Raw genomic sequence first — 13,583 nt, 5'->3', positions numbered from 1 at the left:
GTTCTAGTGGCTCAAATATTGAGTTTGAATATAACTGCAACAAATTATGTAATTTATATTATTCTGAGTGCTTGAAACATTTAAGTGTACTGAATTAGTATTTAATGTATGCAAAATATTTGGAAAACATGCATCATCACCTGATGTAAATTCAGTGGCTTATTCAATTAAGTGTTAAAAATTGAACCTGATTTCCTTAGGACCTGCTTTATTCCTGCTTTATTCACCTATGACTAGTACCCCTAGAAATCTCAGTGATATTTTCACGTGACTGGTATCTTCTGCAATATACAAAAGATATAACTTGCTAATAATAACTATATTCATAGCCTAAATGAGTAAATAAAGATTCCAGTGCTAATAGTCAAATAATAAGCCAGACACAATTAAATGTATCTTGTATGCTTCATTGTAAGTACCACAGTTAATGCTTTAATAGCAATATTATATTCTAATTTAAAAATCTTCAGAAAGCAAAAAGACTTCAGGACAAAGCTATAGAATCCTCTAGATACAATGGGCGACCACCAAATGCAATATTTCACCAGACAGCTATTAAAGGCCTAAACACAACGGTAAGATATTTTTTCTTCATAGCTTTTCTTAGCAGACACTGAATTTAGCCCTCAAAATGTTCTTTCCATGGGGTTTTGTTTCATATTTTTTATTTTCGCTGCTCAAGTTTCACATAGCTAAGGCATATTGATCTCCAAGGTACCTCTACCCTCACTCACCCAGTGCTGGTTTGGTCTAGACGCAGCCCTCCAGGATGCCCAAGAAACTGCCACAAAAACTGGTCAGAATATATTTCTACATCTCTTTGGCAGAAGATGTGCAGTGCCTCCTTTGGCTGGCAGATAGATCCGTGCCACATTCCAGTGTCCTGGTTTCCTCCTCTAGACATAATTTGGCCCTGACTGCGAAGCTGAGAAGCAGTAGAAGGAGAATCCAAACCCGTTTCCCTGGCTCCAAAGCCCTTAGGTTTCCATTATGCCATGCTGCCTCCTAGTTACTTACATGTACACTTTGTGTCTTTTCCAAAGGAAGCGGAAAGACGAATGGGTTTTTCTCTTACTGAAAATCGTTGTAAGTGGACTCTTAGATATTTGCCTTTTGTTTTTTTAGGTGCCTTCTGGTCAGGTAGTAACACTGGAAAGCACTCCTGCCCGTTTAACAGGAGGACCTCTGGCTGAGACAGACATTGCCCTTAAAAAACTGCCTATTCGAGGAGGAGCCTTAAAAAGGGTGAAAGCAGTAAAAACTGCGGATGAGCCAAAGAAGAGTGTTCCTAAATAAAATGTTCTAGAGACTTTTTGAGATAAATTCTGCTTATAGTTTTTTTAGTTAAATAAATTGTTATATACAAATGTAAAGCAAATATTTTAGAATAAAATGCTATAAAAATAAAAGCAAGCACATATAATTTATTGAAAATATCAACATATAGCATCAGAAAAGCATATATTTCTTTGAAAAGATTACTAATTCTCTCGACTGAAATTATAAAACATGTTGTATCCGTTAAGACCATTTTGGTTGCATAGGAACTACTCCAACTGATTTAATGCCCCCCCCCCAAAAAAAAAAACTTTTATAGTCTCTGTAGCTATCAATCTGGGAATAATTAAGACTACCAACATTGTTGGATCTAGGGACTGAAACTCTGTGAGTAGGATCTTCTTCCCTAGCAGCTCCTGGATAAAATTCTGGGAGATCGCCAGTAGAAAGGAGTGCGAGCCTGTCTCTCAGCAGTCCTGCAACTGCCTCTGAGTCTTGGGATCCCTGACTGGCGGCAGGCCCATTGCTGAGCCATTCACCATGACGTTGGCCAGATCTGAGTACTGCCTACTCGTGGAACTGGAAGCAGGCCAGCACCATCCACGGCAGATGGATGGACAGTTATCATGAGTCTATATAAATACTAGGCAGCAAAAACATTAGCAACAAATACATCGGTCAAAGTAAAATAAGTTATCTCTGTGACAGGAAGCAAATGTTAGTCATGAACTAAACAATGAAAAATTAAAAATACAGATGGTTTTATTTTACTATATAAATATGCAAAGCAAATGTTATTCATGAACTAAACAATGAAAAATTAAAAATACAGATGGTTTTATTTTACTATATAAATATGCAAAGCAAACTCTATGCTACTTCTCTTGTTTAATGGGGAAGGGAAAGGGAGAGTGGGGAAGTGTTTTCCCTTCTTTCGTAGTGGAGGTATCTGGCCAAAGAATAGGAGGTAGATGCCTTAATGCTGGATGTGGAGTAGTATCTGTTCCCTGTATGCCCTGATGAGGTTTCCATTGCCTGTCTCCATCCTCATCAATCCTCTCCTCCACCCCGGAAACCAAAAGTTGAGTTCATGTCCAGAGCTGGGAGAGAAAAGAATTGGTGTTCTTAGACAGAAAAATATACTGGAATTTGTCTAGATTCTAGGCCCGTAGGGCACACTCAGCCATGTATGCTGATGTACTGTTATACATGTACTGCATGTATAACAACTAGCTCTTCAAGAGGAAAAAGCCCTGATTTGTAGTGTTTGACACTTTGCCCTCCACTATGACCAATTCCAAGCTCCCAGCATGATCCTACTGAATGCAGAGTTGGGAAGACATGCATAGAATCCACTTTCATTATCAGGTAAAAGAGGGGCCCTCCTCCCATGAGGCCCACCTTCTACTTCCTTCTTCCTTCTTCTCCTCCTCCAACTCACCTTCCGCCAGGAATTTTCCATTATCCTTGTCTGAGGATAGTAACACCTACAGTGGAGAGAGAAACTGCCGCTGTTGTTGTTGACGTTGTTCTAATTAGAATGAGTTGCCAGTTCACCTTTGGCCAGCGGCCCCTCACCCTGGCCCAGCTGCCCATTCAATTCCTTGTGGCCCGCAGGAGTAGATCAAGTCCATCAGCTTATTAGTGAGCTTTGTCCTCTCCTGAATCCCTTTCTCGATTACCACCATCAGTAATGAGATCGAGCTATGAGAAGGCATAATTTGTTCCTCTTCTTCACAGGAAGTCCTGAGCACAAAGGTTCCGTGTACAGAGAAATTACTGAGACACTAGAATGGATGTGGGTAGAAACACGGAGCAATGAGATGTCCATACAAAAAGCACCAGATACACTTCAGGTACATCTCAGATGCAGAATCAAGATGAAGTATCAATGGCTAACAGCAATGAGTCATTGCCCCATTTTCTAGACGATACGCTCCTTTCTCAGTCTCTAAGCTCCCTGAGGACAAGGTGAAAAACCACATTTCATTCATTATTGTAACCAGTTCCCCAGTAAATTAGTTATTGAATAAGTGTTGGTGGCCTCAGCTCCGGGCAGCTTTTCCCTTGAGCTCCGCAAAGGCAGACTTTTCCTGAGCTCAAAGGAAAGATTCAGCCAACAAAATACTATACAGGTAATGCTAAACCCAGACATGTTCAACTGTATTTACCTCAGAACAGTGATCGACTTCCTTTAAAATGATGAGGCATAAATACTATGACATTATTAAAGCATATGTAGAAATAGAATCGATATCGGGTGGTCGAATATCCGTTTTTATATGTAATATTATACAACTTGATAGCTCCAGATTGATTAGGAATGACTTTGATCAAAATACTCTCGTGATGTCTGTGGACCTTTCTCCTACCATGTAGTTCTTATCCATCAGGAAGAGGAAAATAAAACAGGGCAGGTTATTATTACCTAGCAGCCATCCAACAGCTGAAGAAATGTAGATGGGCGGAGGGTAGTAACGTTGCTTAATCCAGACCCTTGCACTTGGGTAGACAGATGGCACCTAAGTTTGCGTATTATAGTTCCAGCCACCCAGCAGGGAGTGAGTGAATCGGTCCATTTGTCTGACTCACTAACTCTAATGGTTTCCCTGTCTCTCCTCACATCCTGTGCTCCCTCCCACAGCACTCCTGAGCCCTAGGGGATATAGTGGCTAGCCTATGAGGTCAGGCAATTAAGTTTGCAAACCCGTCCTAGAAAAAGTGCTACATACCTCCTTGCTGAATATCACTACAGTCACATTCGAAGTACTCCCCTTGGGGAGCTATGCATCAATGCCAGTGCCTAGTCCACCCTTCAAAGCAATTTAATTGTCAGACCTTGTATCCAGCCTGACGAAAGGTGGACAGTATATTTCCTTCCATGAGTCAGCTGAGACAACATTTCAAGCTCTCAAACTGAAACTTGCTAATAAACTAAAGGAAAAGTCAAAAGACTCGAAATGATGGAGTTGACTGAGCACAGATGCAAGTGGCTTCAGCACTCTTCAGTGATGACGTCTTTACCACATGAGGGAGCTCATTCCATGGTTAAATTCTTGTCAGCCAGTGATTGCCTCTAAGGGATGAAAACCAATGAATAATTAGGTGAATAACTTTGGTTCATCTGGTCCTCAGTCTGCCTTCTGGAACAGAAGATAACACTTTGTATCACAGGAAAAAACTATGATGTTCACCCTAAGTCTTTTTAAGTCCAGTTTCTTTAATCATTCTTATTTAATCCCTCTAGACTATGAATCTGGCCAAACCCTTTTGAAATGCTATAGTTTAGTAATATTTCTCTCTCCTGTGACCAGCTGAGCCAAAACAAGGATTTCCAGGTGTATCAGGACCCATAGAGGGAAGTGTAATGAGACTAGTCCTTCTCATTTTCACACACTTTCTGCCAACACAGCCTAAGATTACATTAATTTCATTAGCAATCATGTTTCATAAGTGCTTGTATTTAGTTTACAGTCAAGGAAAATGTCAAGGATGCTTTCTGAAAAAGAAAAGCAACCTCTGACATCCAGAAACTGGCCTGGTACTATCAGGTTAAAATTCTATAGATAGACCCAATGCTCAGATCTTGATTTCTAATAATTTCCAATAAAAAGAAACCAGAGCTCCTTGGAGAAATGGCTGATTCTAGGGATGGGGCAGAAATACACAGGATGCATCTGGAGCATCCTATAAAGCTCCCAATGGCCAAAGCTGGAACAATTTGAGCAACAAAATAAACTGTAGTCTTGGATTATAACCCAAAGTGTAAATAAGTGTCCAAAAGTCCATACTAATATGAATAAATGATGAAAGACTAGGAAGGGAAGGAGGGAGGGGAGACAAATCTCCCATACAAAGAATTCCAGATAATTTTTGTAGGTATTCCCTCCTCAAGGTGTTGGAACATTGTGGGGACAGAGCCCCAAAAAGCAGTTTCCAGGCTCTCAGCCTCACATAGAAAGGTGCTGGCTCAGATAGTAAATGGCCATCGACTGTGATCAAATGGCCATCAGCTGTGGCTAGTTGGCCGTCAGCTGTAACCAGTGAGCCATTAGCCATGAATATAACTGCCGTGGCTACGCTAGCAGCAAATGGAGGCTAGCAAGAAGATGGTGGCTGAGCCTGCAAGCGCGGATTGCAGTTAGCACGGCTGATTGCAGCTAGCAAGTGAGGTTGGTTGCCAGAGAGAAGTGGATGGCAGGTTGCGGATCATGTGGCTCCTGCTTCCTATGTCTCCAACCCAGCCGCCAGCGAGACTATAGTGGTATGACTCCCCCATCTATGGTTCCGTGGGTGTTCCTTTTTGGCCTCACCATGTCCTGCGTTCTTATGTGGGGAGCAGGACCAGAGACCCCGCAGGCGGCCCCGCACGACACATGGTGCAGCGAGCAGGGTCTCCCGCATGACAAACATAACTCCTCATTCCATTAAGTGTTGGTTATGCTTAATGACTCACTTCCAAAAAATACAGAATAGAGAAGGGAAAGTAACTTTCCAGCAGAGAAACCTGGCAAACACTACCTTAGCCAAGATTAAACATCACCAGTGCTAAGTTACGTTGATAGCGTGTACCCTTGATATAAAGTGTTGAGAATAGTATTTTACCTCTGTAGTCTTGTGGGGACAGAGCCCCAAAAAGCAGTTTCCAGGCTCTCAGCCTCACATAGAAAGGTGCTGGCTCAGGTAGTAAATGGCCATCGACTGTGATCAAATGGCCATCAGCTGTAACCAGTGAGCCATTGGGCACTAGTATAACTGCCGTGGCTAGGCTAACAAAAGATGGGAGCAAGAAGATGGTGGCTGAGCCTGCAAGTGGCACAGTGAGGGTTGAGAATTGTGTGGCTCCTGTTTCCTGTTTCTCCAACCCAGCCGCCAGCGAGAGTATAGTGGTGTGACTCCCTTACCTATGGCTCCGTGGGTGTTCCTTTTTGGCCTCACCATATCCTGCGTTCTTATGTGGGGAGTGGGACCAGAGACCCCGCAGGCCACCCCGCACGACATCTTCATCCAAAAAACCTATAACCACAGCGAAACCATGAGAAAAACATCAGGAAACCAAAATTGAGGGACATTCTGCGATATACGTGACCAGTACTCAAAATTGTCAAGGTTATCAAAAACATCTTAGAGCTAAGGGGACATGACAACTCAATGTAACGTGGTGTCCTGGATGGGATCCTGGAACAGAAAAGGACATTAAAGACGAACTAGTGAAATCCAAATAAAATATGAAGTTTAAGTTTATAATGTATCAGTATTGGTTCATTAGTTATGACAAACATACCATACTGATGTAAGATTGGAAAAAATGGGTGAGAAGTGTACAAGAACTCGGCACTATCCTTGCAACTTTTCTGAAAACCTAAAACTATGCTTTAAAAAAAAGCTGAAAGTAAAAAAATAAAAATAGAGACATTTTATAGGAAGAGCAGAAGAATTTTAGACATAGATACTCAATTATTGTCCATTGTTTGACCTTACGAGAAATATTTTGGGAACAATATTAGATGTTTTGCTGCCTGTTTTTCCTCAACCTTAAGTTCTCTGGAAAATAATTGGTTATGAGTTAAGCAATATGAGATCAACATAAACCCAAAGCTGTAAAACTGATTGAATCTTTTCCATAATTGAGTCAAGAATTAGTGGGGGTTTTGTTTTGTTTTTAATGATCTTTTGACTGATCTAGTCAAATGATTTTGAATATGGCAAAAGAGAATACATATTGCTGTGTCCAGCGCAGACAGGAGGGCTAGGCCTGAGGGGGAAGGTTGGGAGATTAAGAAAACCACAGAGACAGGAAAGTTGGGATCAGGAGGTCCACTGTCCACGGATGGCAGAGCAGTGGCGCAGTTTTTATTTTTCACACGGTTTTTATGCTGTCTGGAACAATTGTCTGTTTAAGCAAGTATTAGTGGAACTTTCTGTTATGTGTATTTGCAAGCTTGTATGTCTGCGGCTGTCATTGTGCTGTCTTGTTCTTTCTGGGGGAGGATGCTGAGGTGAGGCGTCCCTTGGAATGACCTTGCAGGCGGCAAGGACCTTGTCAGCTTACATCCTGCTCTCCACACATATCATTCCCCACTCAACCCCATTTTGGCCAACATTTCTGTTTTTTTGAATTTGTGTTTTAATATCATAAAACTGTTTTTGAGTTACTTATATTTCTTACTTCACCTTTGTCCTACTGGAATGACAGCTCTGTGAGTCAAGAATTGTATCTGGATTATTCACCATTGTATCCCCAAGCTCAATGAATTTTTGTTGAATAAATGAATGAATAAATTAAACAATATTTTAGGAGCATTTGAGATCTTGCTTCCTGACACATCATCAGTTTAGTTTGGCTCAAATAAACTCTTATAAAACTTCCAAAAACAAGAAAATATTTTTTTCTATATACAAATTACATGATTTGGGCAAAAAAAAACAGGGGGCAGGGGGTAATTCTAACAGAATATGATACCAAAGGACCATCAAAAAGGCTTCAGAATAACTGCTTTAAAACTAGAATGCCGTTTTTGGCAAATGTCCTTATTTTTAATTTGTAATAATCTGATGTAGCATGTAAATTCAATTGGGAGAACTAGGGAATCATTTGTAATTAACCTATTTTGGACAGCTAATAATTCATTATATTAACACTAAAAAGTTCATATTGATGCAACAAAACTTTTATGACAACTATGATTGGTGACAACTGGTTGGACAATTTTTTAGATAAAATTATGTGGTCTTGCTTTATGGCATTGAACTTTTGAGCTTCGATCATTTGCCCACAGATTGTAAAAGAGCTGTTTTCTGAGAAAAATGATGACCGTGTGCGCCAACCTGCAGGAAATGAATTAGACATCTTGGGTATCTGTCTGGTCATTTTAATAAGAACATAAGCCCTCCAACCAGTTGATTTTCTGAGCTTAGAGATCCATCATTAATTGGCAAGATAAAATATTTTCAACCTAAGAATTTATTAGACTTATAACCTCATATTCTGTGCAACCAATTATTACATCAAACTTGGTTATATGAAATAATGTTTGTAAAAGATACCTGAAAGCTATGCAGTCTATTATTGTTTAATATTGGAGATTCTTAACCTCAGGTTCTTGGACTCCCCTGAAATTATACACAAAATGATGTGTACATAATACAACACCTTGTATAGAATCTATAGCTTCATCAGAATTTCAAAGGGGTCCATACTCAAAGAATATAAGCCCCCACGCCTTTAATTCAAAGTTTATCCTTGGATCAAATCAAATCATCAGACAGTTGCATACGTTTTCAGTTTTTTTGTTTGTTTGTTTTTTTTTTGCTGCTTTTAAAATTGTTTATATTTGATTGAGTTTGGGTGTGCTGGTATCAGCCTGCATTGAAGGGAATGTGTCATTGTCAGGATAGTTGAAAACAGAGCTGTACATCATGGTAGACATTATGAAACCCTAATGGACCGATATCTATTGGCTTTCAGTCCTAGGAAAACCTGGGCTTCTCCCAAACAAGTTTGGTTTTTCTTATTAGCATTGTGAATCTTGAAACTGCTCCTGAGTCCCTCTTCACCCTGAGAAGCAGAAAACTCAGACCAAATTTACAACTACCCTTTATCAAAGATAGAGGTTTTTATGACATGCATTTTAAACTATTAATCTAAACTAAAACTGCATATTATTAATTTCTTGTCTTTATTTCACATCATCCCAGTTTTCTCATCTACTTCATCTTACCTTATTGTTTGGTATATTTCTTTAAAGCTTCATATCCTTTTTTAGAATGAGATGTGAGCTATAAAAAGGAAATATAAAAAACTGAGCTAACACCTAAAGACAAAAATTCTATCAAACTGTACTTTACTAAAATGAAATTTCTTATTACCTTTCTGTTTGTTACTCCTTTTTAAAAATGAAGACAATAAAAATGAGAACATAAAAAATGTAGTCCCTAATGCATAGAAAAACATTTTATATATAAGATGGCTCAGTGATGAAATGCCGTATCAGAAGCCACACAGTACACTACATCAAGATTACATATAACGTTTTAGAACAATACTGGCATTAGTTTTGGTACAGTTTTCAAGTCAGAGTTATGTATAAGATACCTTATAAAATTGGTGACAATTTTATACCACTGACTGTTGTATTAAGAAATATGTTGCATTTTAAGTGGTGTTTTCTTTAAAATAAAGATGCTTAAAAGATACCTTTTAAATAAATAACTATTAGCAAATTACCTGAAAAGACAGGAATGATCATTCAATAGTCATAAGGCAATTACACATCAACAAAAATACAACCTTCGTCAATATTAAAGAATTAACAATTTTGATAAATACTACAGGAAATATTTGATCTCATAAATGCCAACAGAGTTAAACTTTCAGGTTGGTGTCATCTTGCTAAAGATATTTTCCATGTTCTCTTAAATGTAAAACTCACATTTTGTAAAATCCAGTCCTATAAAGTTACAGAGAAGTTGTTCATATTTATTTTAATATGTCTCTTAATATTCCCTCCTATTAAACAACCCTATTGAAAAAATTAATTTCAAAAGGCTAAATACATATCCAATGTTTAAAAATTTCTTCAACAACAAATATAATATAAATAATTACAGTGTTAAATGGCTTTCTTATTAACTATTCATGGGAAAAAGTAAGATAATTTTAATGATTTACCGAAATGTACTATATTCCGAGATCACATAGAATCAAGAGTTTGTACATCAGAGCTCCCGTGGTTTCTAAATAACATGAACTCAATAAAAACAACAACCAAAGCCAATCATATTAGGAAAAAATACGACGAGTTTGCTAGCTTGTTGGATAAACTTGAACAATCAAGAGGATTAAATACTGAATGTTTAGGAAAACTAAACTGCTATTCTCTTGAGTACACATTTAGATTACCTCCTGTTATCCTCTGTGGAAAATTATATTTGGGAAGCATCACCTGTCTTCTGCCCATTCCATGAGATTTTGAAAGCAAGCAGTCTACATACATGTCCCAGAAATCCTGAGCTATGCTTAAGAAGACTTTATAATGTCTAGGCCGCTGGGATTTTTGCAAGAACAACATGAAATTCCAGAAAGCATCCACATTGTGTGCTATCTTGAGTTCCTTGAGATCTATCAGTGTCAAAGAGCAAGCGTTCCAGCACTGGAGATCCACGTCTTCTGTGATCCCTGGGCTGACACTGGCAAGCACTCCCTTTTGAAATTCAAAATCTGCATTAATCAGGTTGATCAGCATCATGCACCCCAGTGGTAGACAGAACCATCTTCTGGCAAAGCCCATATTCTATACAGAAAAAAAAAATGAGGGGATATATTTTTAACTTAAAAAGAAAATGATTCAATTACTCAATGATCTGTTTAAACCTAAAAAATGATAAATAATATGGATTTGTTTATGAGCCAGCCAATTTTGCCTACTGTGTTGGTTTACCTCTAAGTTGCTGACTCTCAGACCTTCCTTTGAAAGGATATTACAATTGCAACTTGTTTGCCAATATTCTAATCAAGTCTTCAGCAGCCACTGAAATCCAACACGTTTATGAGGATGCAATAGATTCATTCCATCATAAACCTTTAGAGCTGGAAGAAACCTTAAAAAGCATGTGCTCCAACCTTCTCCCTTTACAGGCTGGAAAAATTCTCAGTGATTTGGCTCAGCATGTTTTCAGGGCTCCTATCACCCTAGCCAAGACTCTTACCACAACACATTGCAATTAAGTGGATCAAACTGCAGCTCATTATATGTGTAACCATGAGACAAAGTTTTTCGGTTTTGGGTTTTTTTTTTATTGAGCTGTTACCAGTCTATTAAACCAAGTGGCGCTGGAGCTCAAGCACCGTTTTAAGTTTCAAAGTTACTGATACTTTCAATTTTATTCATTGAAAAATTTTGTTAAGCTTTGACGTATAGCAGATCCCTGGTTTCTCTTCGGTTGTTCAGCAGCTGGAAGGAGAAGATTAACATGAGGGGCGAAGACAATAAAGGTGATATCAGCTCATATGAAGGACATGGTGCAAGGTCAATGACATTCAGCAAAATCTTGGATTTTCTAATGGCTCTTTACACAGATTTCCCTTTCACTGATCGCTCAGTAAATCGGCCTAAAGCACGGAGGTGGAAGACAAGGAAGAAAACGGTCTTTGAATTGCCACAGAGCTACTATTGAAGGCTGGCATTGGAAACGTCCCTGACACAAACTTGACAACCTGAGTAGGGGAGTGGAGTGGTGAAGACTGATCCAGGAGGCGGGACTCACTTACCTCCTTCCCCGTATACTGACTGCCATCGGCCACCTTCCCCCAAAAGTTAGGATAGACAAATCAAAAAAAAAAAACTAATTTAAATTTAGGTTATTCAGGTCGTTTCATATCGTCGAATATTATGCACATTCTCCAAACTGACAGCGGCCACTTTATGGAGATCTAAAAGGAAGGGAGGGACTGGGTAGGACGGGAGAATATTTTTCCCCGTAACTTTGAGGTGACGTTCCCCCACCAATGCCCTCTTCCCGGGTCGGGTCACCTGGATACAGAAGAGGAAGCCCGCGCGGGAATGGAGTACCTTTAGTCGGTGGCCGAGGTGCGCGTCCTGGAGCTGTGTCCTGCGTGCGTTGCGCTCTCGGGGAACGCCGGCTGCTCCTGTCCGGGAGGGACGAGAGGTCTCAGGGGGGCTCAGACCACCACCGGTCCTCCCAGCCCAACCGAACTCACCCAGGGGCAGGTGAAAGGCGGGAAGCAGCGCTCAGCCACCCGCTGCGAACGCACCTGAGCTCGAGCGGCCGAAGGGTCTCTGCTGCTCCGCGCTCTGTGCTGCGAGGCTCTCGATTTACCAGGGCGGCGCTGTGGGTTCCGCGGCGGCCACCGGGCGCTCTGGAGTCAGCCCCGCAGCCCGAACCGCGCTCCTTTTCTTGTGACAAAGTGAGGGGGCAGAGAGTGGGTGGCCGCGCTCCCGAGTCCCCGCCCTCACCCAGCCCGGAGACCCGCAGGCAATCACGTCCCGCACCCCTGCCTCTGCCACTGCTCCCGCCTCTCTTGTCCACCTGGGGGAAGGGGATCTTGAAATTACGGTGACTCAGGGTCTTACTCTCTATTCCTTCTTGATTCTTCCTTTCTCTCCTTGAGAAGATCCATCACAGCAATAGTCTGTCTATATAACCAAACTATCTGCTCCCTCTACCCACCCAGCCTCCACACCATGCTGTTCTATCCAGAGAAAAACTTCCAAATCGTGGTCAGTTGTCTGAGTTCTTGATATATTTTTGGATATTATACCCTTATTGGAGGTATCATTTGCAAATATCTTCTCCCATTCAGTTGGTGGTGTTTTTGTTTTGTTGATTGTTTCTTTAAGATGATTTTAACAAAAATAATGCATGACTTGGAAAACATATTTGTTTAGTTAGAATACGGTTTGTTTTGGATAAATGGTAAATTAGATGGGTTGATTAACTAGACCAACTGTTAAGTCTAAACTTCAACATGAATTTATTATAGTGATTTATTTATAAATGTGTTCTGTGCTTTTGAGTTTCACTGCTGCACCTTTTTGCTACAATGAGATACCACCTCACACCTGTTAGAATGGCTACCATCAATAAGACAAGAAATAACAAGTGTTGAAGAAGATGTGAAGTAAAGGGAATCCTTGTACACTGGTGGTGAGAATTTAAATTGGTACAACCACTATGGAAAACAATATGGAGGTTCCTCAAAAAATTAAGAATAGAGCTATCATGTGACCCAGCAATCCCTCTTCTGGGTATCTAGCCACAAAATTTGAAAACACTTATTCATATAGAGATATGCACCTCTATGTTCATTGTAGCATTATTCACAATAGCTAAGACATGGAAACAATCTTAGTGTCCTTGACTGGATAAAGAAGATGTGTTACATCTTCCATTCATGTACAATGGAATATTACTCAGCCATAAAAAATGATGAAATATTGCCATTTGTGACAACCTGGATGGATCTTGAGACTATCAGGCTAAGTGAAATAAGTCAGATGGAAAAAGACAAGAACCAGACTTCATCTCTGAGTTATATCATAAACATTCTCCCTTTCTCTCTGTCACTTTAGGTCCTGACCTCATTTCAAAGACCCTTCCACTTAATGAAGCCTTACTTCTGTAATTAGGTGTTCATTTTCACTACATTACTTGGCATCTTTTTGTATTTGTACTTGGCATGTACTACTACACATGTCATTTTTTCCATGAGAACATGTGATCTTCCCTATTAGTTTACAAAAATACTATTTTTATTTCATGTTTTTCTAGTGACTGGAGTATTA

The 13,583-nt window shown here is 39.8% G+C and overlaps 1 protein-coding gene across 1 annotated transcript in view; it reads left to right on the top strand.

The window, feature by feature from the left end:
• CFAP69 (cilia and flagella associated protein 69) overlaps positions 1 to 1,568 on the top strand; it is a 59,257-nt gene extending 57,689 nt beyond the window's left edge. The window contains 2 exon segments of the mRNA XM_033088515.1: positions 471 to 575; positions 1,126 to 1,568. Of these exon segments, the coding sequence (XP_032944406.1) occupies positions 471 to 575; positions 1,126 to 1,296 (276 nt within the window). The 3' untranslated portion in view covers positions 1,297 to 1,568.
• The last annotated feature ends 12,015 nt before the right edge of the window (positions 1,569 to 13,583 follow it).

This window comes from Rhinolophus ferrumequinum, chromosome 20 (genome assembly GCF_004115265.2).
Source record: "Rhinolophus ferrumequinum isolate MPI-CBG mRhiFer1 chromosome 20, mRhiFer1_v1.p, whole genome shotgun sequence".
In the NCBI taxonomy this organism is placed as follows: Eukaryota; Metazoa; Chordata; class Mammalia; order Chiroptera; family Rhinolophidae; genus Rhinolophus; species Rhinolophus ferrumequinum.
Note: the sequence above shows the minus strand (reverse complement) of the source record. Positions and strands in the feature narration are given on the sequence as shown.